The 26763-nt window shown below is 37.2% G+C and overlaps 1 protein-coding gene across 2 annotated transcripts in view; it reads right to left on the bottom strand.

The window, feature by feature from the left end:
* Positions 1-26763, bottom strand: part of PPP3CA (protein phosphatase 3 catalytic subunit alpha) — a 325261-nt gene that overhangs the window by 71965 nt on the left and 226533 nt on the right. For both annotated transcript variants that reach the window (XM_042935821.1, XM_042935820.1), the window contains exon 3: positions 8231-8355. In XM_042935821.1, the coding sequence (XP_042791755.1) occupies positions 8231-8355 (125 nt within the window). The remainder of the gene's footprint in view (positions 1-8230; positions 8356-26763) is intronic.

Genomic DNA, 26763 nt, shown 5'->3' with positions numbered 1-26763 from the left:
CACATGCTGCTAATAACTAAGGGAAACATTTCATATATCTTACAACTTTCAAATTAGTTACTTGGGTATTGCAGTTTATGTAAAAATAAAGGTCTACTTTGAATTCACCAGGTTTGGAATAAACCAACATTGACATAGTCATCCTGAAATGTGCATTAAGATAATTGAGATACTCAAGTACTAACATCAATTTCATTATCCTCCACTGGCATTCATCAAGAACCCATAGGGAAGAGAAAACCACTCTTCAAAAACAAGTATGCTTTTTTATCCTCATTAAGTTTATGTTCTAAAAGTGAGTCAAAAAGATACAAAACCACAAAAATATGGAGGCAAGTCTGAGTCTGATTAGTTAAGTCTGAAACCAAAAAACATACAGTATTTTCCTTTTTATAAAGAGCTTTCCAACATATAGTAAATATGCCAGAGTATGTCCACTGGGAAAAGCTACTGGTGATTCATTTGTTGTGATACCTGTGAAGAACAATCACCTCTGTCAGCTTATATGATGATTTATTAAATGAATGGAAATAATTACGTTTGAATATACAGCCCAAGTCTTGGAGAAAATACTAATTATCAAAGCAAGTATGTATTACTGTGTTTTTCAAGATATTGTTTCCAACTGTGTAATTATGATTGAAGTAAACAAAAATAATGAGTTGACATCAAATTTTATGTATATGATACCTTAATTAATTTTCTAATTATCATTTTCTAATTATAGCTATTAGCTGAAGTTCACATGACAAATGATATTGCTATTTCTGAACAGCTGACCAGACGGTCTCTACAAGTGATCCTTAAGTCATGATGGTCTGTCGATGGTGCATATTCCCTGTTATCCTCAGTGAGCAGTATGGTGGTTCAATGAGGCTCTGATCGCTGTGTATCTGGCTGTAGAGGTACACGTACATGCTTTTATAAAAGGAGTTTGTATTACTCGAACTTGTCTCACATTTCAGAGAAGATATTTATAAACCATTATTAATGTCAATGAGATAACTAGTCCTAATTTAAACTTTATAAAGTTGAACCTTAATATTAAAGAAATACACACACACACACACACACACACACACACTTTCATACTGGTTGTTAACTTTGGATTTCTAGTTTGGAATAGGATGGGAACGTAAAGTCTTTTGCAAATTATATTTACTTATTAAAATTGTTGTATCTAACGTATTATATTTATATACTGAGAAAAAGCATATGTTTTGGCCATACCACAGCCACTTTTAGAAAAGATTTTCTTGCTGTTATTGTTGTTTTTACTAAAGTATAACTTATACGCAGTGAAGTGCACATATTTTAAATATACCAGTCAATGGGTTTTTATATATGTAAACTCTTATGAAACTACTAACCAAATCCAGTTACATTTCAGCACACAGAAGGCTCCCTTGGGCCTCCTCCTAGTCAATATCCTTTTGGAAATGGAACCACAACAGTGAACTCTTCAGATTAGCTTTGCCTGTGAGAATCCTAAAGCAAAGCTATTATTTTCCCAACTAAAATCTAAAACACAATTTTCTAACCCCAGTCAAGTGCTAGAGGAATCACGTTTGAGGACCCACGTTTTCTCCTCTGCCGACTGTTAAAAATCTCGTTCTGAAACTAGCGCACAGCTTTATCGACTCTAGTTTTAATTTCTGTAGCTTTTTCATAACTGAAACCTCAAAGAACCATACGGGAATATTTAATGATACATTTATCATACTTATTGACCTTTTCAGTGATTCAATCCACATTTAAAATGCCTTATTATTTAATGGATATAAAGTACTTAGTATACAGTAGGAGTTTAAGAAATACTAGTTCCTTTCCTATAAAAGAGAAGGAAGACAGGGACACAGAAGGGAGGGAAGGAGGGAAGAAAAGAAAGGAAAGGAAAAAAGAGAAAAGAAAGGGAGAAAGAAAAAGAAAGAAAGAAAACATAACTCAATTTCCAAATTCTTGGCTCAACATACCCTAACAATAAGAATCCTGTTTTCACATTTTATGTCCTTCTCCCCTGTGGCAAGAATAAAATATCTTCTCAAACGCTGAATAAAACCACAAATGCAGCCAATATGGAAGAAGTGGCATGGTAAATGAAAGGGCAAGAGTGGATTGGAGAGTGGAGCCCTGCCAGCCTTCGCCCTCAACATCTGGTGGGAGAGCACTGCCAAGCACAACACTGTCTTGCTGGCCACCATTCTACCATCTAAACGTTCTGGAAACCTGTCGATCTTCAGCAAAATCATAACCTGACATGATTTTTAAAAGGGAAAATCTCTTTAACAAAAAATGATCACAATCGGCGTGCCGGGGTGGATCAGTTGGTTAAGCCTCGGACTGTGGCTCAGGTCATGAGCTCATGGTCCATGGTTTGAGCCCCTTGTCGGGCTCTGTGCTCTTACAGTGCAGAGCCTACTTGGGATTCTCTCTCTCTCTCTCTCTCTCTCTCTCTCTCCGCCTCTCCTAACTCCCACTTTCTCTCTTTCAAAATAAATACATAAACTTAAAAAAAAAATTATCACAATCAAAAAGCAAATGAAATGCAAATTCGTTAAATAATTGGTTATTTTCATATACGTGGTATGAGGTGGCAAATTTGAATAAGATTTTCGCTGAAGTAACCGGTTATGGTGGAAACAGAGATGCAAGTTTCACTGGCCTTTCCTCATTGTGACATGTAAATTCATTGCACTAATAACTCACAAGTGGACCTTCACCGTCTTTCCAGTGCTACCCTGAGCAATTAAACAAATATTTACAATTAGCTTGTAAATTTAGCTTTAAATACTTAAAACTTTAAAAACTTAAAATTAGCTTTTAAAAACGAAACACTGAGCATCCTCTATATTTTTATTCATTTCCATCACAGACCTGGTTTTCACCTGTTTAACTTATCCATCTTTCCCAATGCACCAGCGCTAAGGATATCACTGTGCTAAGAATATCATTTTCTTCATTAGTTTCACTGGTTCACTGATAACAGCAGTGCAATGATTTAGTCTGTATTGTGTGCCTTTTTTTTTTAATGAGGAGTCTTCTTGAAAACTGGCACAGGGAAGTCGAGAAAGAGGGAAAAGAGGGAGGAAGCGAAAAAGAAAATCTATGGCTCCAAATCTCTATCAACCAGCCTTCGAAAAGAATTACCCAAGCTGGGATACGCACCAATCAGAAGGGATGTCTCTCAGTCACAGGACAATGAAGCGAAGGATGTATATTGGTTGGGAGAAGATCCAAACTCCCGGAATGTCAAACGCACCGCCTCTCAGGCATTCTTTGCCTCCTCTGACAAGCATGCAGAGAAGCAGCAGAGTAATAGCAATGCACTACAAAGGCCATCGTGGCAGGGAGACAGCAGACAATTCCTTCCTCGTGTCTGTGGCATCACTCTGTCACCTGACATCCCTTGCTGTCCCGTTCCCTTGTTAGTCTCAGGCAGAAGCGCAGAACATTGCCTGCCTTGCTGTGGTTCATTTAAGCCTGGGAGTTCATAGCGAATAAACACAACAGCTCTTCACGCTTACATGTGTTTGAGGCCCGGGCTGAGACCTGGATGTAAGTACAGCGGGAGGGGCTAGCCCACTACAGAGCCCACTGCCAGGCCGTGCAGTGCAGAATGGCGAGAGCAGGAACCTGAGGAAGCCACTAGAAGAAAACAGCTGTGTGTGCCTCCGTCTGCAGTTCTGAGTTTTTCTCTGCATTCTCAGATGCACGCACTCAGACGTGGACCTCCGTATGCACGTATGCCTGATCAGAGACGTGCGGGAGCATAATGCAATCACCACACAGAGGATGATGTTTGGTAGGGGATGAATTATTACCCCAAATAAAATGATCTCTTTCATCGCTCCTCAAAAACATGCTTGTTTTATTTGGGCTAACTTTGTGGGGAACGATTTCTAATCTTGGCAGAAAGAGAAGGTGGTGGGAAGGGATGGGGAGGGGTGCAGAAAATGAACTCCATGTACTGTCCACAGCTTATTATAACCTAGTACCTGAAAATACTACCCGGCAGAGACTGTATGAAATCCGAACCCCCTCTTCAAAGGTGATTTGGTAAGATTAAACATAAGTGGCTCCTCTTTGCCGGGAGGACAGTCAAAAAGAATACCTGCAGGGGAGTCCTGAATTATTGAGATGCATCAAGAACCTTTTGAAAGCTGTTAGGATAGTACGCGCTGGAAAACTGAGCTCTTGTTGTAGGAATTTTCTTAAACCAGCAGTGTCGTGCTCAAAGAGAGTATTTTATAATCAATGATGTAACCTTCAGATTTTAGACGTGGGGGAGAGGGCTGTGTGTTCACGCTTGTGCATGTATGAGCGAATAAGAAAGTCTGTATCAGTGTCTGCATTACTGTGGTTTGCTCAGCGGATATGGCCAAGGCATGGGGTGTAGTGGAAAGAGCACAAATTTCTTTTTTTTTTTTTTTTTAATGTTTATTTGTTTTTGAGAGAGACAGAGAGAGAGAGAGAAAGGGCATGAGGGAGGGAGGGGCAGAGCGAGAGAGGGAGACACAGAATCGGAAGTAGGCTCTAGGCTCTGAGCTGTCGGCACAGAGCCTGATGCGGGTATCGAACTCACAAGCTGGCCGAAGTCAGACGCCTAACCGATCGAGCCACCCAGATGCCCCGAAAGAGCACAGATTTCTAACCCCAGCACTGTCATTTACTGTGTGTGACTCTCTCTGAGCTTTGGTTTTCACATACACAAGAGGAACACATTTACATACTCCTTGCAGAGCAGTGAGGAATAAATGAGATCACGTATACGGGGTAAACAATAGCATTTCAGCATGCAAACAATGTCAGCTTCCTTAATCCACAGTTAAGAACCCCAAAGGGTTCTCAGTAAACACATTTTATAGAAATGTCTGTTCTATTTTAAATGTGGTGATATCACTGAGCCATCCCCCAAACCCCTCAAAGGTCACAGTCTAATAAAAATGGATCATTTTCATAGATGAGGCCTTCAGATTTTTGTTATTTCTGTATGCCTGTGGCAAGTCCCTGGAGCTGTACTCTAAGACACTTAGAGTTTAATTAAAGAGCTGTTTATGAAGACAGGAACTCTGGTATATGGATCTTAGAACTTTCAAATGACCTGATATTTACTTACATTTGCTATGCCACCAACATCTGGATTGATACTTTGATCCTTTGCTTGAATTTCAGAAGGTGCATATTATACAAAATATCACAACTTTCATAGTTCAAATATCTAGATTAACTGTAGACTAAAAAGAAATCTGATGAAGAGCAAGCTAGTGATTACTGCTTCTCAAGTTCTTTAATTTAAAGAAGCAGAGTTCTAAGTAGCTCTAATTAGGGAGAGTTTAGGAAATTTCAAGTAATTTGAGGCCAGAGATACCGAAGCCTGAACTCGTTGAGTAAAAATTCAAAGGTAAATACACACCAACAAGATTAAGAAATAATATTATCTGAAGACGGAGTTGGTGAGACAAAGAAGAAGCCCAAACACGCCAACTGTTACTTAAGCAACATACGCTGTAGCGCTTTATCTTTATTAGTAAGGGAACAGGAAACAGTATTAATTCTGTGATTAAATTTTAGAAGATGACAAATTAAGTCATTAAAAATCACAAATATTATGATATTAAAAAAATCTGTCCAACATAGCACTCCATCATTTGGCCAATAAAAATACATCACTCCCAACAGGACGGACTTGAGCTTTCCCTAAGAAGATGAGCTTCAAGGAAGGTAGAACACCTATTCCATTCATCCTCAGAATCTTACATAGGAGCACTTTACATATTAAATGAGTAAGATGAATTTAAGAGTCACTCAAATAATTTTTTGAAGCCTCTAAAGGCTTTCACACAATCACAATTTAAGCGAAGTAGAAGAAACACGTTACCTCCCATTTCTGTTTTCTGCCTATCGCAGTTTTTCTCAAACTTAGCTCCATATTGAAATCACCTATGGCCATAGTAACAAATCTGGGCCCATGGGATGCAAGTCAAAGTAATTGTGCCACTTTTGGGAAACATCCTTAGATAAGAAGACATGCCCTTCTCTTTTCCTTTTCCTTCTGGCTGAATGTAACATGGCAGATGATGGTTGAAGCTGGTGTAGCTGTCTTGGGTGACAAGATAGTCTTTGGAATGAGCCCAGGCACCCTACACCCATCAGAGCAATGAGGCAGAAAGAACCTGGGCCCTGGCACCATGCTGGGTCACACCAGTTGGGTATTCCCATCTGTGGGCTTTTAATGGAGAGAGAAATAATCTTGTTCAAGCCACTGTTTTATAGGTTTGCTGTTGTTGTTTTCTCTTGGCAGATACCAGCCCTAATGTGATAGGAAAGTCTCACAAAATTTATATTCAATCACCATTCCCTAACAAGTTGGTCAAGTCAGCCCATGAATGAGACTTACGAAGTTGACTCATTTCTCCCCCTGGACTTTTCTTGCTTCAATTTCCTTCCTAGTTAATCTGACTTCTTTGATTCAGTCTTCCCCAGTCATGTCTACTTACAAAATTGTCCCACTTTTCTAAATTCCAATGACAATCATTTTCTGTACTTCTTTTATCACAAGATTTAAATAATCAATTCAAATAATGGAATCCTGGATAACTGCCTCTTCTAGGCTTCTGATGCTATGTAGCTTTTTATAGTTCTTTTTTCCTAATAGATTTAGGTTTCTAGAGAGCAAGGATATGCAGTTCTTTAAATTCTCCATAGTTCTGATTATAGTGCATAGACATTTTATGTTCAATAATACCATGCTTGTTTACCAAGTGGAAGAAATACCGAAAATTTACTTTCTCCTTTTGGATTTATATACCCAAACCATCCCTTCTTCCCTCATCATCATGAATAATTAAGAAATGTATGATCCTTGGATACAGAAAGGGTTAATATATTGGTGAAAAGATGATATATACTTTTATAATATATATAGACAATGACTATAGTTTCTCTCTCTGCATATATAGACTCAACAACTGAAGGTAAATCGAATAATCAAAACATAAAATTTGTATGACAGTCTTAAAAACAAAAGCTGTTTAAGAGTGATGTGTTCTTTGACATTAAATATTTCGATAGTAGGGGCACCTGGATGGCTAAGTCAGTTAAGCCTCTGACTTCAGCTCAGGTCCGTGAGTTCAAGCCCTGCGTCAGGCTCTGTGCTGACAGCTCAGAGTCTGGACCCTGCTTCAGATTCTGTGTCTCCCTCTCTTTGCCCTTCCTCTGCTCTCTGTCTGTCTCTCTCTCTCAAAAATAAATAACCATTAAAAAAATTAAAATATATTCTTATAGTAAATACAGTATTATGAAGAAAATTTAAAAACCTAGAATGAATCTTCTTTTATATGATTATTATGAATACATGATGTTGATGTGAGACTTCTATAAAGTTGATTTCTCTCTGCATTAAGAATAATTGCTTTCCTTTTAAACATTGTTTCCTTATTTTTTTTTTCTGAGAGCACATATAATGTCAGGTACTACTATCTCATGAGCTCTGCTTCTTAACATTCATCCTTATTTCAAATCATTTATTGTAATGAATATTTGATGAACCCTTTCTGTGTTTGAGACACCATATTAAGCACCAAGAAAAACAAACAAGTGAATAAAGCCAGGCTGTTGCCTGTATTTGGAATGTAATTTCTACTTACCCGAAGCAGATGCAGGAGGGAGGCTGAGGAAGAACCTCTACTCAAAAGTTACCTGTTTTGTTCTAATTTATGAGTTTAATAAGTTACCCTCGTTGGATGACAGATGCCAAAAAAGACAAAATACAGGGCTGGGAGTGTATTCACGCCTACTCACATATAACAGACACAGAGACACATGCACCTGGCTATCAATTTACAAAGGTAAGCTACTGCCTCACAATTTATAAGGCATAACCAGGCAAACACATTCCTGCTTCTTTAATCAACTTTGATTAGTTCTGTCAACAGGAAATAGAATTATCTAATGTAAAATGTGATGTAATTGTTCCAAATATATAAAAGCATATATATAATAAAAGGTGTACACACACACACACACACACATAAAATATGTATCTCTATGCACTAAAAAGCATATGGGAATCAACAGAAAACAGAATATGTAAATATCCCAAGAATTGAGGGTATTAAAGTTCTATCATAGACCAATAATTTTCTTAAACAAATAACATTTACCACTTTTAGTTTGCTAAGATATTGTTGATCCATTTCTGAATAGCTACGAAGAAATGATATAGACTTACTTCGATACTGAAGTACCCTCTGTCAACATAGTCCCCTAAGAAGAGGTAGCGAGTGTTGGCAGGAGATCCCCCCACTTCAAAAAGCTTCATCAAATCAAAGAATTGTCCATGGATGTCCCCACAAACTGAAAGAAACAAAGAAAATTCATTTTATGGTCACATTATGATTCGGGATGAGATTTGAAAAATTACAAAATGTGACAGTCAGAAGGAAAATAAAGCTCATCTTTGCGGAAACCTTCTTTTGCAAAACAGGAAAGCGAGACACAGATTGCAAAGTTAATTAGTGGCAGACCCGGTTCCAGCATCCAGGTCTAGCAATTCACAGATTAACTGCCAAAATGAAGATAATAACAAAAGTGACAAGTAGGCTTGTGCACTCAAGAATGCTGCACCACACACTGTGCTAAAAGTTTATGCACATTTTCTAATTTAACACTAAGAATGTCATGGGGGAAGTTCTCCCTTTTGCAGATAAGAGACAAGGCACAGAGAGGTTTGGTATTATCTCTATAAAACTGAGGTCTGAATCGCTACATGTCATTACCTCCTGAAGAAAAAGAAAGTTGATATGTATCATAAAAACTGTATTTCACGGAATCTAAAATGGCATCAATTATAACCCCATTAATTTATGTACCACTATGAAAGAAAAAAAAAAAAACCCTCCCATTTAAATTTAAATTATAAAAGAACATTTTGTTTGTAAGATGTACTCTGATGTCAAATGTTAAAGTGAAAAAAATTGGAAAAAGGAAAAAACACTGTAAAATAGTACAAAAAACACTGGGAAATAATATTTAACTTTCTCACATTTTCCTTTAAACCAAATTTCTTGAAGGAGCTATGTAGTCTCTCGTTTTAAAAACTACTTACTTACTCATTACTCAGTATTTCACTTACTTCTTTCAAAGCCCTAAAAAGTAAATATTATCCCCATTATACAGATGAGGAAACAGTGTGGCTAAGAGAGGTTATGTGGTTAAGCAAGATCACTATTACATATGGATGATTCAGGGTTTAAAGTCTGGATCTGCCTAATTCAAAGCTTTTGCTGTCAATCATCATGTTATAATATCGTTGATATTTTATGTATTTATACATGTATATATTTAATTTTTTACAATTTTATGCTTAAATGATGAACATGATGTAGTTATTTCTCAAACACGAAGAAGTTCACAGAATGAATATATCAGCAAACAGGAAATCAGGAGCATGCTATCTTAACCCATTCTATGCTGCAATCAATTTAAGATAAAAACATTTTAGTCTATCACCATCCCACCCCCCCGCCTCTTGTTCACTAGATGTGGGTCTTCGCTATCTTGAATAGTCCAAGTTTCTTTCTTCCTTGGATTTCCACAGGCTGGCTCTTTTTCATCCACCAGTCATGGGTACAAGGGGGTCTTTCTTGAACTAAATGAGTTGCCTCTGTCCAAAATCATTCTTCACCCCATTAATTTGTTTGGCTTTCTTCACAATACTTCTCACTATCAGGAATTATCTAGTTATTAATTTGCCTGCTGTTTCTTCCCTTATCTTTCTCATTGGAATATAACCTCTGTAAGGTTGTATAACTTGCCAATCTTGGTCACTGTATCCGCAGTGCTGAGAACAGCACCTCCCACCTGGTAGGCACACAAGAAACACGTGCCACCTCACGATTCTTCCATTGGGCCTACTCTGTGCTAAATTTGGAAACCCATTAACTAAGAAGTCAGAGATACAAAAAAAAATTTTTTTTTAATATTTATTTATTTTTGAGAAAGAGAGAGAGAGACAGAGGGCAAGCAGGGGAGGGGCAGAGAGACAGGGAGACACAGAATCTGAAGCAGGCTCCAGGCCCTGAGATGTCTGCACAGAGCCCGATGCAGGGCTCAAACCCATGAACCGGGAGATCATGACCTGAGCTGAAGTTGGATGCTTAACCAACTGAGCCACCCAGGCGCCCCAAGGAGTCAGACATTTTGAGGTGCCCTTGGGATTGACAGGACTGAATGACAGGTTTGCAGAGTGAGCTCTGGTGCAAGCCAAAAGCTTCCAACTTGTCTGAGATGCTTGTTTTAAGCCTTTTAAGTCACAGCTTTCAAACCAGTGTGCAGCGAGACTGGAGTAGAATGTGGGACCTCCACGCATCCGATGGTGGTTTCCTTACCTGGTTCTACATCAGAAACACATGGGAGGTTTGGAAACTACAGATTCCTGGGCCATGAATAAAAATCTCCAGAGATGCATATTTAGAACCAGCTCTTAGATGAGTTTTATCTAGTCAGTAAGACTAAAGAGAGTTACACTTTTGAGCCTTTGTGGGCACACTCAGCCCTCATTCTGCATGTTTGTGTGGTTCCCCTCACAGCGATTATATGTAGGGGAGATACCTATTTGACAGGTAACTTCTTTCAATGCTCATTCCCTGTCGGTGTTAGAGTAGGATTTCCTATGACATGAAAGGATAGTATTGAAAGGAGTATTTGACCGAGTCTAGGAGAAAGAGATGAATCTGAGAAAAGTGATAACAAAGAGCAAAATTCCTTTGGGCTTCTGAATGTATCTATTCCTTGTACCTTGTGCATTTCAGTTTTAAGATAAAAGATTTATCCTGAAATCCTAATAGCTGGGAACATTCACTTTTTTGATACCAAATTTCAGGATGAAACTGATGACCACATTTAGGTACCCAAGAGGATATCGGGTGGCGTCGCACAGAAGGGAAGGTTACCTCTACGTGATGGTAAGAGAAAGGTATAGCCAGGTAGTTTCCTCTATATGATGCTGTGGCCCCCACCTACCATCCTCTCGGGTACCTGAGACATTGGTGTCCAGTATAAAAAATGCCAGCTAATGAGGCAAGCTGTCTTGTTTGCTCACATTGTCCAATTCTCCAGGTGGCTGGGCCCTTTCATCTCCACTCTCACTTGGTTTTAATAGTACTTCTAAAAAACAGCCAGGCTTTGACAAGTTCTGTTATACCTTCACGGCAAGCTTATTCTTCATCAACATAGCCCTATTTCCTGCAATCCCCTAGCTTCCCATTATTTTCTTGTCATTCCCGATGGAACACTGCTGGCAGACAGAGTACTCAACTAGGGGCCAGCACTGAAAGGCCTATCATACTGAAAAGGCTCCAAAAATATAGAAGCGCAATACAGGTAATAAAATTATTCCTACTTGGGGGCACCTGGAAGCTCAATTGGTTAAGCCTCTGACTCATGATTTCAGCCCAGCTCATGATCTCATGGTTCATGGGTTTGAGCCCCACACCTGGCTCTGTGCTGGCAGTGCAGAATCTGCTTGGGATTCTCTCTCTCTCTCTCTCTCTCTCTCTCTCTCCCCCCCCCCTTTATCCTCTCTTAAAATAAACTTAAAAAAATTAAAAATTTTCAAAGCATTCTATGTCCATGAAAACATCCATTCATCTGGCTAAACATTCCTCCAAAATATATATTATATCTTCAATAGATTATTCAGACAACTGCACATATTTCCATCAGCAATGCATAGAATTATGGAATTAATAAAATGAGCACATCAAAGATAATGAAATAAAACATAAAGTTTTTTTTTTTTAATTTCACTTGGATACCCTTATCCAAGAGTAACCTGATGTGCCACAACATGATGGCTGTTTTTTCCCTATAAGCTATAGGTCTACATTTGTTTTTATACTGGAGAGGTAAGAACTCTATTAGTTTATACAGCGCAGGTATACTAAGCAGTTAAAGCTATTTGGTGACCTTCTTGGTTCTTTTCCCTAAGCGGGGTTGACTACATGATTTTGCAAGTGGCTAGTCTAACATTCTCAGTACAACTAAATGGTGGAAGAGTGACCAACATCCTGTGATGCTTCCATATTTATTACTTTTTGCTCTTCTACTATCAGGAAACACATAAATTATGCCTAAATAACCAAGCACTAAGTAATACTTCAGCAAACAATTACTGTTAAGTAATTGCCTTTTACTGTTGCTTCCCTGCCCATGATAACTCTCAGCCCACTGAAAATAAAACTTTACTGGAAATGATTCTCACACCCGAGTGGTACCAACTTCTTATCTAAGTCTTCTGAAGGGGAGTACAGCATTTTGAAGTATAAAACAGAGAATAACAAACAGAGAGGATCTGTCTTTATCGCTTAAGGAAGGGAATAGCTTTTATTCTTAATATCATTTCTGGAGAGCTAGTTGTGAAGCTTTGAAATCAAAGGCTTGAAAGTTCAAGTATATATAAATATAAGTAAATATAAATATAAATATAAATATGTATGTGTAGATGCATGTGCATGTGCACACGTGTAAAACTACCCACCACAAAGGAGGAATTATTTGGAGATGAGTGGTCAGCGTAGCAGTTAAGGAGTCATTTAACAAGTTCAAGACCTTACTCACTGTATAGGACAGCAAAGTAGTGCTACAGAGAAAGTACAATAAACAACTGGGGCAGTGACAAGGACTCTTTGTAGTTAGCTGAGTAAATTCTTGTAATCTAAACGCTGGACAATGAATCAGTCACAGGGCAAGTCTAAGAGTCCCTAAAACCAGCACACTGGTAAGTAGAGAAGATAATGGCCAGCATATTAAGGACAAACAGGCTCTTGAGGAAATAATCTCAGGCAGAGGAGAGAGGGAGATCATCATGACCAGGGACTAAGGCCTTGCATTTCCTACCTAGAGATATGCTGGAAACAGTATTTAGAAAGGATAGATGTTCGGTACAAAAACCATGTGTCTATTCTATGTATAATTAGGTATGCATGTCATAATTAAATTAGCGAATCAGCAAATAAGTATGTCCATATTATAATTTAATTATTTTTTCAAAGAATTCCATAGTTTCTAAGTTCACATTGGCAATTAAATTACTACATTAAAAAATGTAAACAGTAGACAGTACTGAACACACCAGGATGAGGTCCCAGTATAATTGCTATACAACTGACAGTTTGAAAAGGACTCTGACAAAACTGTCATCCTGAGTAGGAGTCATATTGGCAAATATAACATAAAATATACACTTTCATGTAAAGCTACTTAAAATAGTTTTTTTTTATTTTTTTTTAAAATTAATGTTTAGTTTTGAAATAGGGAGACAGAGAGAGAGTGTGTGTGAGCAGAGGAGGGGCAGAGAGAGAGGGAGACACAAAATCTGAAGCAGCTCCAGGCTCTGAGCTGTCAGCACAGAGCCAGATGCAGGGCTTGAACTCACAAACTGTGAGATCGTGACCTGAGAGGAAGTCAGACACTTAACTGACTGAGCCACTCAGGCGCCCTCAAAATAGTTTTGAATTAATGTTCACACTCACACATTTGGTCCTGTTTTCATGCCTATATATATATAAAAAAAAAAAATCCATCAAAGAACATCATTGGGTCAACTTCTTACTGACACTAAACAAAAATTTTATAATGTCATATAGCATTCCAAGTTAAAGAAAACTTACACAAATTAGAATGTTTGGGGACAGAGGAGTAAGGTGTTAAAAACAGACAAACAGCATTTCAAAATCGCATCAAAATCGTGATTTAGAAGTCAAGTGCTTTGAATTCTTGACTCCTTATTTTTCTTTAAGGACCATTTAGTTCCGTCAAAAGACTGTCTTTTATCATCTGGTAAGACCTGAATTAAGTAGAGTAACTTCTTATACAAGTTTTTCCAGTTCATACTAAACTAACAGTTTATAATGTTTCTTTTAGAAAAGACGTTACTGATTCGCACAGCAATTTTCACCATCAGAGTTCCACTGTACTTTCAGCTTCATTGACTTCAACCCAATATTTTTTTCCATAATAGCCACATTTTCCCAAGACAATAACATTTGTAATGTTAAGGAAGTAACATGTCTAATTCTCAGCATGAGGGGATTAATCTACTAAACTTACTGGTTTGATTTTTGAATCTTCTGTCAGCCTCAATTTATACTTTTCCACAATTTACAATTCTGCAGAGAAAGATGTTGCATTTGGAGGTTTGTTACAGGTTAAAGACCACAAGTACCACAAGGTACCCCAAGTACCTATCTGTTTCCCCCTGTTGATAATCCAGGCTCAGGCAAACTTTCATGAATGATAAATAAGTTCAAGTACAAACCAGCCAGCTTGAATTTGTGTCATTCATTAGCAGAGTGTGTAAACTTCTGAAATCAGGCAATTACGAACATAAAAGTGAGTTTTATTATGGCATTCACTTATTGCTAAAAACTTTCATCAACTGTAAAATAAAGAAAACAAGAAAAAACAAAGAGGTCTAATCCACTCCAGATGTATACTTCAAAATAATATTTTCTCCATAGTAAATATTATTTTTCAAATGTTGAACATGCATTAAGCACTTTATAAAACACAAAATATGAATTCTTAACCAGGGCACTCAGGGTTTGATAGTAGAAAACAAAAATGAAAAGTCTCTAAATTGAATACCAATTTTCCCAATACTGAAATTTCAATAATTTAAACAAAAAATAAAGCTATGAAATTAAATACAAAATAATAATGGCACCAGACCAGATTAATAGCAATAACTACAAACACTTTCTTTCTATTTATGATGCTGTGTTATGAAGATAAATAAACTACCTATTTGCCAGAGATAATGAGAAATATAACCGGACAACTGAAAAGACATGACTGGAATATATTGTAGATCCTAATAGTAACAATCCAGTACTAACTCTTCCTTATCCCCTAAATCTCATTTTATAACTACAATCCAATGGAAAGAACTAGAATAGTCTATGTTTTTAAATGATGGCATAAAAGGACTAAACATATACAACACCATAGTATGTACACAGTATGTTCTAATCTATAGAAAAATAAATTATTGACATTTATGTTTTTGTCCTAAAAATAAGTGCTCTCTCCACTGAAATTATTGTTTGATATATATTTTTGTCCTTCCTGAGTTGAATGCTTTGTTAGATTTTGTTTACTTGAAGACTTCAATTATGAAACAAGAATGTATTTGTTTTAACTGTTACCACTATTTTTCCATTTCAGCATCAATCCACATTATAACAAGATGCATAATTATTAAACATTCATGACAACGTTATGGAATTATATAAGTCATGGTCATGGCTGTGACACTAGTGACTAATAACAATAATAAGTATGTATAATATTTACAGGATTATTTAATTACATTTTGTCATCATTCTATTCATGTGTCCAAGTTTGGTCAGACCTGGAAACTATCAGTTATGTGACATGTGTATTTGTTTACATTATGTAGTTCACTATGCCTTTATTTTCATCACCAATCAAAAGTATTGGATGAACACCATGAATTGATACAACTTAAGCCACATATAAATAAATTTGATGACTCATGTACTTATTCTACATAAGCAGAATGATTAGTAAATGAATGACTGTTTTCTTTACTTTTTGAAATACTGATCCCAGGTTTTAAAACCCAATGCACTCCCTCCAGGACCCTGAAACATGAACTTTCATTACAGTAACCAGATGGGTGGGGGAGGGGTTGCAGATCTATGCCTTAGCGTTCCCATTTTGGGCTTTCCAATTGTATATTTCTGGAGTTTGTTTTTTGTTTTTTTTTTGTGTGTTTTTTTAACTATTTGATAGCTGTGGTCACAGTATTCTTTCAGTTCTGGCTTTTTGCTTTTTTCCTGGGTGTGTTATTTCATCCTTGAGAAGAGGCAGTAAAGTGTAATGAGTACACAGACTACAAAGTTAGATGTCTTGATTTCATAATCGTTCTTGTTGGTTTTTTGTTTTGTGTGTGTATTCCTCCTGATGGGCCTAAGTCAATGAACGATGGCTTCCTGGTTAATTATTATCTTATTCATTCTCCCTGAATCAGCTTTACTCTCTACTGAATGCATGAATTCTTCCAATTTGCTTTTCCCAATATGTATATCATATTCCCAAATATGTATACTTTATGTATACTTTACATATATATTCACACTTTATCCTTTTTTACTACATTTCCTTATGCTTTCACTGTCTTGCTGTGTAAACTGCCACTTGTGTTACCAGGACAAAGTATTTAATCTTTGTAGGAGGTCTCAGATGCCTCATCTACAGGGGACTTCACACTAGACCTTATTTTATATGCTTTGTTTAATTAAAGGAAGTACTATGAGGGAGAAAAAAAGCTTAGCAGGCCGTGGCCCATCTAGTGTACTAACACAATGCGAAATAGGCACGGCAGCTCTTCCAGAGGTTTTCCGCCTAAGAAATACCTTGAATGTTTTGCCAGATTTAGATAGATGATCTAAGGACCTGAACTCAACATAGCCATAAATAAAATATATGAAAAGTTGTTCTATTTTTTCCACTTTTTATCCAAATGTATGCTATCATATATTGAAAGCTCTTAAGGCTGAAATCAAATCGACTAGGTCTCATGCTCTACAATTTCCATTTTCTTAGAGTGGAAATAACTCCAAATGGCTTGAGTGATATTACCAATCTTTCAGCAAATAGCAGCACCATGGTCAGTTTCCAGTTAGTCTCATTTTCTTTTGTAGCAAAGCTCATTTACAAGACCACTCTGTTCCATGGCTGTGTAATGGCAGTAATGTTTTAAAAGCTGAAAGTGACATAGTAAATAGAAGAAATGTAAGGTATTTCGCCAAATGGATTAAAAAACAAAATAAAACAAAACAACTCTTCGTAGATTTCTGGAAAACTCAGTTAAGAAAAACCTTCTAAGTGGGGAATAAGTGAGTCATTTCTTCTTATTAGGATACTCCTCAAATTTGGGCAATTTGAAAGATTATTTTGCTTCTAATATTTTAAAAACTCAAGGAAAGCAAGCTTCTGATATTTAATTCTAAAGTCCACATATCCATCATTAATTTGGCAATTACAGGCAGTGGAGTTATCAGTAAAGGGCTTTTTACCTAGCACTGACTTTCAGGTAGGCAGTTCTATTTATGCCTACTATGAAGCGAACAAACCTAGCAAGTGCTATTCCTAAACGACAATACTTAAATTACTTAATAGAAATAAGGATTAAATTTCTTTGGTAAAAATATATAAGCTTACTTGTAACCAGTGGCATATTTGGAAATGGAATTTCTAATTCTTAACTGGCCAATTGTTAAAAATGTATGAGCAACCCAGACATGTTAGAACACATTCATTGAAAATTAGTTAAGAACACAATCTCTGGAAAATAATTCTGACAAAGGCAATAAGTCTATTTCTTAATTCTGCCTCGTTTTCCTTAATCTACCAATCCCTCATCTATCTTTCACTCAGATATTCTAGAATTATTAATTCATTTAAATACCTGAAAAAAATAAACCACTAAAATGTGAAATATTTACTACACATACTATTTTAAAAGGATGAATAAATGTCACCAAAGACGGATGACTTCTTATTTGTGCTAGAGTATACTGGGACAATAAAGAAGCGAAAGGCATGAAATATGGTCTCCAGAACTTTAGATCATACTTGAGAAAATGTACACATACAAAATGGTATTGAAATGGCATCCAAGTATTTCCCTCTCCATTCTAAAACTTCTGAACATTCTCTAGTCAAGAAATACGGGCTTAAGAGTTAGTTCCCCCATAAACATTTATTTATCATTGCCTCTTTGCCATCTGTCAAACTTCTTAAGAGAAGCAGGAGTGTATATAGTTTTTTCTCTAAATAAGTGTCAAGATGAAAATACACATAGTTTTTTAACATTTTTATGTTGAGATTTAAAATTACATTAAGAAAGTATGAGATTGGTTTGTTTATCCAAAGGAGGTATCAATTTAAACATTATAAAACTTGTGCTAATTAATTTCAAGTTTCTATATCAGAACTAACATCCATTAAGTTGAAGATTCCTCTTATGGAGCTGATTATATTTCACCGTGATACAAATCATCAATTTTATTGATCTTTAGGAATACAAACTGGGGTCGCAGTCTTACATTGACTTAAATCACAGCATTCATAATATCTCTGTATATTTTTTATCTTTATATATGTTGTTCTTGTCACCAATGTGAGAATGAATCATGTCTTACATTTGTGCTTTCTTCACCATTTGACAAACATCTAATTAAATTATGCAAAACTCATGTTTGCTTAACATGTTGTATATGGCATATAAACTGAGGGGGTCCTGGCAAACCAATGCAGGCGTTTGGAAAACGTAAAACCACTGCTGTTAACTCGTCATAACTTGTGATTCATTAGTAATCATAATTTCAAATTTAGTCTTATTTTTATCGACTAAAAATGATGAATGTTTGTTATATATTTGAATTGCTAAAAAGATCAATCAAGATTATCAGTCAACTCTTTCTCTTTCCCTTGACAAAATAGAAAAAATTAAAAAGTGAAAAATTTTCATAATGTTGTGAGTTATTAAACTGATTTTTACTAGGGAAAAGTTTGTTTTATAAAATCACATAATTTTAAGTTATACTTCCTTATAAACCTACTTTACTAAATTTCCAGAACTGTTTCCATCATCTACATTCACTATTTAAGGTACTTTAAACAAAAATTTTAAGTGTTCTTAATACATATGGGGCTGTTTTTTTTTTTTTTTTTTAAACACTGTGTCTCTTTGTTGTTAGTCATGTCGCACACTGAACTGTTTTTCAAAAGAACACTTGACTTCTTCTGTGGTGTTTTGGTACTTTATAAGAGAGTTCACATGTCAGAGTGGACAAATGGTCTAAAATCCCAAATAATAGCTAACTACATAAACTAGGATATTTTATTCAGTCTTAATTACCAGGTAGTTATGAAATACCTCCCACATGATAGATGTTACAGAGAATTAAAAAACAGTCGCTTTCAATAATGGGAAGACAAGTTTATAGACATATGAAATAATTCAAGAATAATATGTACTTTCATAGTAAAGGAATATAAATACAAGTAATTCCCTTAAGAAACATAGAGCTTCCTTGGGATGTAAGACAAACACAGATGAATAAGGACCAGGTAGGTCTTTCAACTGCTTAACTGCTACTGATCTGACCTGTCAGCAGTAAGAAAACACTGATCTGTGACCATGATCTTCACTCTGTGGCTTCTAGACTTGTGAAATGTAGATGGCTAAAACAGTTCCGGAGGGGCCCAGTCTAGAGGCTCCTTAACACTTCGAATGTCTCAGAACTAGAGACAGGATAAAATCAACTCTACTCTCTCTGACCTACAGATGTTACCTGGGAAGTAGTAAGACGCCAAACACATAAGGCATGCAATGTGTGCTGGGGCCAGCCTGGCAAGTACGGCTCTTTCCTTCTGTTTCATGAGTAAGTAATATTCCTCTCTGCACTGCTAAGTCATCCTGACCACTTTTGACCTTTCCCTTGCTAACAGTAAGAGCAAGCAAAGGCCATTGTGGCTGAGGTCACGCACTGGCTTCAAATGTGTTCTGCAGAGCTAAAAGGGTACATGAGGAGTGCTAAGGGTCATTATCACAATAAGAACAATAAGGCCTGCACTTAGCATTTTTCATACCTTGGACTTCGTTCCATGTAAGGTTTCTTTGTGTGGGGGGGTAGGTGTTGTGTTGGGGAGGCGGGTGGAGTGCTAGATTCTACTGCTTAAAATTTCTTTATAAATATTACTGATATAGACAGAAGTCTTACAGAAAATCAAAAATTTGGAAATGAAGTTTAGTTGACATTATCAAAGAAGACTTAACCAAAGGGAAGTGACTTGTAGTATTGATAAAAATTTGTAATGAATTAAGTAAGAATAAGAGGAAAGGATTTTTAGCTACGAAGATACAAATGAACCAGAGTAAGTGGACTGCAGAAAGAAAAATTGTATTGATCAGAGGGTATATGTGAAACAAAGGAGATAGATTAGATTAGAAAGGTGACAGTAGATAATGAAGGGCCTTGGATTCCAGTACGTGATTTTTTGTTTGTTTGTTTGTTTTTTCTTTCCAGCATGTGACGTTTTAAAGAAAAGGAGAACAATCCCATTAATTTAAGCAGATAAATCTGGAAACTCTAGGGAGGATGCAATGATGTAGAAAAACTGAAAGCCATGTTGTTTTCAATAAGAGGTTCACAGCAATAATTAAGTCACAAGACAATGAGGTCTGATATTACAATGGTGGCGGTGTGACAATATCAAAGAGGACAAATAGAATTTTTTATATTTCTATATGACCATTAAAAACCATATAATAAATGAAGTTATTCATGTATGCCCTGATTCAATAAATAATAAATGCCGAAAACATTCCTACAATATCTCGTTGTGTTAAACCCTAAGAATGTAAAAGAACTTAAACGTAACTAATGCTCTCATGAAGTAAGCATGTAATGAAGGACAATGAACTAAAGCAACAGTCCTAGAGCACAAGCTATAAAGGCAGAGATTTTTTCCTTCTTTGTTCACTGTGGTATCCCCAGTGCCTAGGATAGTGCCTGGCACTTAGGGAATCCTCAAAAAATATTCACTAAATGAATGAATGAATTAATGAACAAACAATGAAATGGGCATAGTAAACTTGGTGAAGTTTCCTGGAGGATGTGGTACTTAAGCTGAAATTGGAATAATTAAGAGGAGTTAGTTACAGAATGCTGGGGCACAGGGACAGGGACTATGGCTCACAGCAGAAGAAGAGCTCAGGACATATTTTAGGAAGTGAAAGCAGATCTATGGATTTGGACTCTAGGTAAGCCATGAAAAGAGATGAAGCTATCAAGATTACCACGGACCAGTGAACAAGGGTGTTTTCATCCAAGTTAGGAAGTTTGAACTTCATCCAAAGAGGAGCCATTAAAGGAATCTGGGCAGGAGAAAGATTGTATTTTACCTCTAGTAAAGTTACTCGACTTCTCTAAGCTTCAAATTCCTAACGTGTAAATAAGGACAGTAGCAGCTATCATACCCAGCAGTTGTGAAGATTAAATCTGATAATGTAATGACTGGAACAGGTTAGTAACTCAACATTAGGTAATTTCCTTATCTTTACAATACCAGAGCTCTCGTCAACTCCACTTATTGGACCTGCCCTCCCCTTAATAAGTGTTTTACAACAACATTTCAAAGTTAAAATATCACTGGCTTCAATCTCAATAAGGAGTTTTGTATATCTTACACTAATAATTTGCTTTCTTTCATTTAATGCTAGGTCAAGGGTAATACTCCCAATTTTACACCTATAGATGCAAAGTGCAAGCAAGGTGACATTGCTTTCTTATTCACCTCATTACACAACGTGACTGAATCAGAACAAAATAACTGAAGAATATTCACATTAGAAATTACACATGAATAGATTATATAGAAATTACAATTTTTATGTTCAGTAGCACATTTTTATTACCACACTTTTAAATCCCATCATTTATAAAGTCCCTTAACTGATATTCATTGTTAAAGTAACTTAACATTTACAGGTTTCTGAATTATTAACTGATGCACACAATGCTTTCCACCATTTGTAAATATAATGTATTTAAAATGAAGCAAAGAGTTTTGAGTGTTTTAAAATACAGAGAATCAGAATTCATCAAAGCCTCCAAGATAACAATGAGGTGGAAATGCTTGTTTGCATACAGGTGAGAAAGTAGAAGATAAGGTAGAACCTTAAGCCACATGAAGGATCTCCTCCCAACACCTCTGAAAATCCTGTAATCCACAAATGTGATTAAGCATATTATTTCCCCCATGAAATGCAGTAAAGCGTGAGCACTGGTTTCCGGCACAAGTGGATCTGGGCTTATACAAAGCCTCCCTAACTCTCACTCTCTTATCAGCTGCTCTGCGAACTCGTTGGTCTTGTTTTCTCTACTGCAGTTAGACTTACTCCAAGCACCCTCCAAATCAGGTCCTGCCAGCATGCTGATTTAAGAGGTGGATTCACCAAGTCCAGCCAAACTGAGCCATGGAATAACTGCCCCCTGAATTTCCCCTGCTCACTCAAGACTCAATCACTGTGTCCAGGGAACAGTGCACGCCTATTGGCCAGTCCTGAGTCATGTGCCCACCCCGACTTGCCATCGGGAGAAGGTGAAGTCTGTCATATAAAAGGAATGGGGAGGGGCGCCTGGGTGGCTCAGTCGGTTAAGCGTCCGACTTCAGCTCAGGTCAGGATCTCACGGTCCGTGAGCCCGCGTCAGGCTCTGGGCTGATGGCTCGGAGCCTGGAGCTTCTTTCGGATTCTGTGTCTCCCTCTCTCTCTGCCCTTCCCCCGTTCATGCTCTGTCTCTCTCTGTCTCTAAAATAAATAAACGTTAAAAATTTAAATAAATAAATAAATAAAATGAATGGGGATGATAAAAGTATTCTAGGAAAATTCAAAAAGGGATTTTGTCTTTCAAAAAAAAAAAAGTTGAAATTCTTGTACTTCAGTTTACCTTAAAGATCATTTCAGTAGCCTTTACTAGTTTTAAGTCCTTATTTGAGCAATGTTGGCAAGACCTTAACAACTCACTGCAACAGTTTCAGTTTAATATTTACTTTATCTTGTATCTGCACAGGGTTTGTGATGAATTCATTTATATTACAGACCTAAATCCCTGAAGAAGATGATGTCCCACTAAGTTTATCTAAAGCCTTTCTTTCTCGTTATAGTCATTGCCCCATCACTTCTCACTGCCAATGGAATTGGCTATCTTTTTATGGACTTCTTTTTTTCACAGAAAAATATACACACATAGCACACACACACACACACACACACACACACACACACACACAGGTGAACATACATGCAGTACTTAAAAAAAAAGAAAAAAGCCAAAATGAAATTCAGACACAGAAGGATCTGCTAGCCCAGTGCACGAGCTAAATTAAACGTGTAATGAACCACTGTGAAAGGTCAAGACTTAGAATGTAAAAAATTGTGGATGCCAAGACTCTACTCTTCTCCTACTGTATCCTGTGATGTCTAAAATATGGTGAAAACATTTTAAGTACCATGACTCATGTCTCTGAAGATGGCAGCAGTTTTCATACAAAGATCAAGTGTTGGAAAGGCATGGAAAACTGGAAACGAAGCAACTATATAAAAACCCACTTAGGGGATGATCTAATCTTCGTTGATTCCAATTCCTGTAAGGATTAGAAAATTCTACGTTAAGCACACTTTCCATATTTCTCTTTCCACAGTAGTCATTAATATGGTATTTACAAAAGACTTTTTGACTAAAACACAACAGAGATGAGTTTCTCAGTACTTCGGCCATATTGATTCTCACTTTCAGTCCAAATCTTCTATGTGGGAAATCAAGACTGGTTACTCTGGAAATATTGACGGTACAAACACGTGGATGAGCCTAATAAACCTCTATGTATGATGTACCTTTTATTTATAGTATCTTTAAACACTTTATAGATCTAACAAACTCCTACTTAGCCACCAGTACAGTTCTCAAGAGCAGACAATGTATAATATAGAGCAAGCTCTTAGTTGTGTTCCATTCAGAAAATAAAAACATTCTCTTCCCTAGGAGACTTCAAACACATCTTACATAAGCAAAATCCATCTATGTTGGAAATTGGCCATGCAATCAAAATCTACAATGCCTCTTCCACGAAGGCTGTTAAAGCTATATGAATACTTCAGGCTCGTCAAGACACTACTTACACCACGCTTGAGGAGAGGCACTTCCAAAAGTGAACAGGATCCTCAATACCAATTTGGGGTTGATATCTTAGTATATGTGCTGCCGAAGAGAGCACTGGGTTTATATCTTAGTAACTTGCTCAATATTGTAGGTCCTCTAGGATTTGGGTCTAGATTTGCCTCCCCAGGGACCTGAAATCTTGTTCTCCCTTATCGTAGCCCAGAGGCTCGGTTTGGGCTATATTACTTATTCACAGAAACCTCTAATGCCTATTCATTCATTAAACTTCATAATATCACCTGTTCTTAGATCTGTCCCAGGCCCCTAATGTTGAACTCTGCTTGCTTCTGGATACCTAGTTCCTCTGTTTTGAACTTCTCTGTTACCAGATATTATGAGTTGAATTGTGTCCCCCCAAAAGATAGGTTGAAATATTAGCCCTTGGTACCTCTGAATGTAACTTTATTTGGAAATAGGATCTCTCTGCAGATGTAATCAGGTTAACATGAGATCATACTCCATTAGGGGGGGCCTAATCCTACACCAGTGTAACTGGTGTCCTTATACGAAGAGAAAAATTTAGACCCAGAGACACAGAGGCCATATAAAGACAGAGGCAGAGACTGGAGTCATGCTGCCACAAGCCAAGGAAGGCCTGGGGATACCGCAAGCTGGAAGAGGCAGGGAAAGATCTCCCCTAGAGGCTTCAGAACAAACAGGGACCTGCCAACATCCTGATTTCAGACTTCTAGCCTCCAGAACTATGAGACAATAAATTTCTGTTGTTTTAAGCAGCTCAGTTAGTGGAACTTTGTTATGGCAGCCCCAGGAAACTAATATTCTAGATTTATTGCTCAATTATTTGAGTTCTACTGACTGACACACACACACGCACGTGCCCATGCACATACATGACTGTTTTGAGTTATTAAAATATGCCAAGCAGTGTCTCTAAGCATTTTAAAATACTTGTGTTCAATTAATCCTGAAGTAAACATAGGAGGTAGGTACTCTTGCACATCCTCATTTTCCAGATGGGGTCTTGAGGCAGCTTAAGCAAGTCACTCAAGCCGGTCAGTGGCAAAGTTGAAATTCAAACCCAGGCCGTCTCACTGTGGGGCCCATGCTACTCAGGACGCCTGTTCATGTCAGCCACCGCATCTCTGCCACGTGAACGGGCCTTCCTGCCACCATGACATGAGTCTTCATGGGGAACCATCCTCCACATGCACGTGTCTGGGCTGCAACTGTTTCCGAATTGTCCTTCCCCAGTAAGAGTGAGGATATATGCCCCGAGACATGACATGAGAATCTTTCTCAACAAATCAAATGTGGGGAGCCGGGGTTCCTGATCATTACCTTGGAAAGTAATCCCAGAAGTTTCAGTTGACTGCAGATTCAACGTGTGCATGTCTGTGCTCAAACTCCTAATGCAGTGGCTCATTCTGAACTCCATACTTTTAATCACACAACGACAAAACACAGTGCCGGAAAGGAATACACTAAACATTATTTTGGACCTTGAAAACATGTTTTAGAAGAAACACAGGGGCTACTCGGTCCAGGAAAAAAAAAAAAAAAAAAAAAAGGCAACATAATAACTGTTCTCAAGTATTTGAAAGGCTTTTACAGATGAAACATTAGGCTTGTTTTCTCTGCATTTTGGGAAGGTAGAATAAAGGCAAATGAGTGAAAGTTAAAAGGGAGCCTATTTGTCCATTTACAAAAAGAAAAAAGAATCATAGCTAACAAGAGAACAGGTCAGAATGGAAGGGCTAATACTGCAGTGTAATGAGCTCACCTACACAGGATATATTTACATCAGGTGTGAGGCGTCCCGTTGCTATTGTTATTCCTTCATATCCGGTGTCCTCCCTTCATTTTCTTCTCTTTGATTAAGGATTCTCTTCACTCGGAGACACTTATTTTGGGTAAACAGCTTGAATCCTGCTTCAAATGGCAGCTACCACCAACCAGCTATTAATTTCCTAAGATACTGACTAGTCTCTTCAGTGTTCTCTCTATAAAACTGAAATAATAATATGTCACTTAACAGGACAGAGGATTAAAAGCATATTGAATTGTGGCTGTCATTACCATAGTCAATGGCCTTAAGCTGGTCACAAGCTACACTAATATTTGAAGTATTACTAAATTAAAAATAAGTAAATAAATATTACTAAATTAAACAATTAAATAATGAACTGTTTTCTTACCACTTACAACCTTTATACTTTGTAAGAGAAATTTTGAATAATATATTTCTACACCTTCCTCTCACTGAGCTCGACTCATTAGAATCCTTTCTCAAACCAGCACCATTGGTGGCTTTTCCACTAAATATCTCTACTTATGCTATCAAAAGTGTTCACGATGCGCTGTTTTTTATTTATTTATTTTTATTTATTTATTTTTTAACGTTTATTTATTTTTGAGACAGAGAGAGACAGAGCATGAACGGGGGAGGGGCAGAGAGAGAGGGAGACACAGAATCCGAAGCAGGCTCCAGGCTCTGAGCCATCAGCCCAGAGCCCGACGCGGGGCTCGAACTCATGGACTGCGAGATCGTGACCTGAGCTGAAGTCGGACGCTTAACTGACTGAGCCACCCAGGCGCCCCACGATGCGCTGTTATTTAAAGGAATGTTCCAGTATTATAACCAGGATTTTGTTGCTGAACTTTCTTGTTGGCTGTATGATAGGCAGTCCTCTGCTTTTACGTCGGTAAGAAAATGTATTGGGCCTCATCAGCTTACTGAAATCTTAATTTCTCAGGTCCTGTAAAGCCCAAGGCTTTTGCTTAGTGTGAAAATAGGTAATTGCAGACAGTTGTCCAATAATGAATCTTTTCTTCTCTATATTAAATGTGTATGTACCTCGCTGCCATGTTTCTCTGCCTTTCTATACAATAACATTTAGTTTCAATGTCAAGTAATATTTTTGAAGACACTGTAAACAGCACTTAAACTTAACAATGCAGTTCTAGCAACGCGCATAACTCAGAAAAG

The sequence above is a fragment of the Panthera leo genome, chromosome B1, assembly GCF_018350215.1.
Source record: "Panthera leo isolate Ple1 chromosome B1, P.leo_Ple1_pat1.1, whole genome shotgun sequence".
In the NCBI taxonomy this organism is placed as follows: Eukaryota; Metazoa; Chordata; class Mammalia; order Carnivora; family Felidae; genus Panthera; species Panthera leo.
The sequence above is the reverse complement of the archived record's forward strand: the minus strand, read 5'-3'. Positions and strand labels throughout refer to the sequence as shown.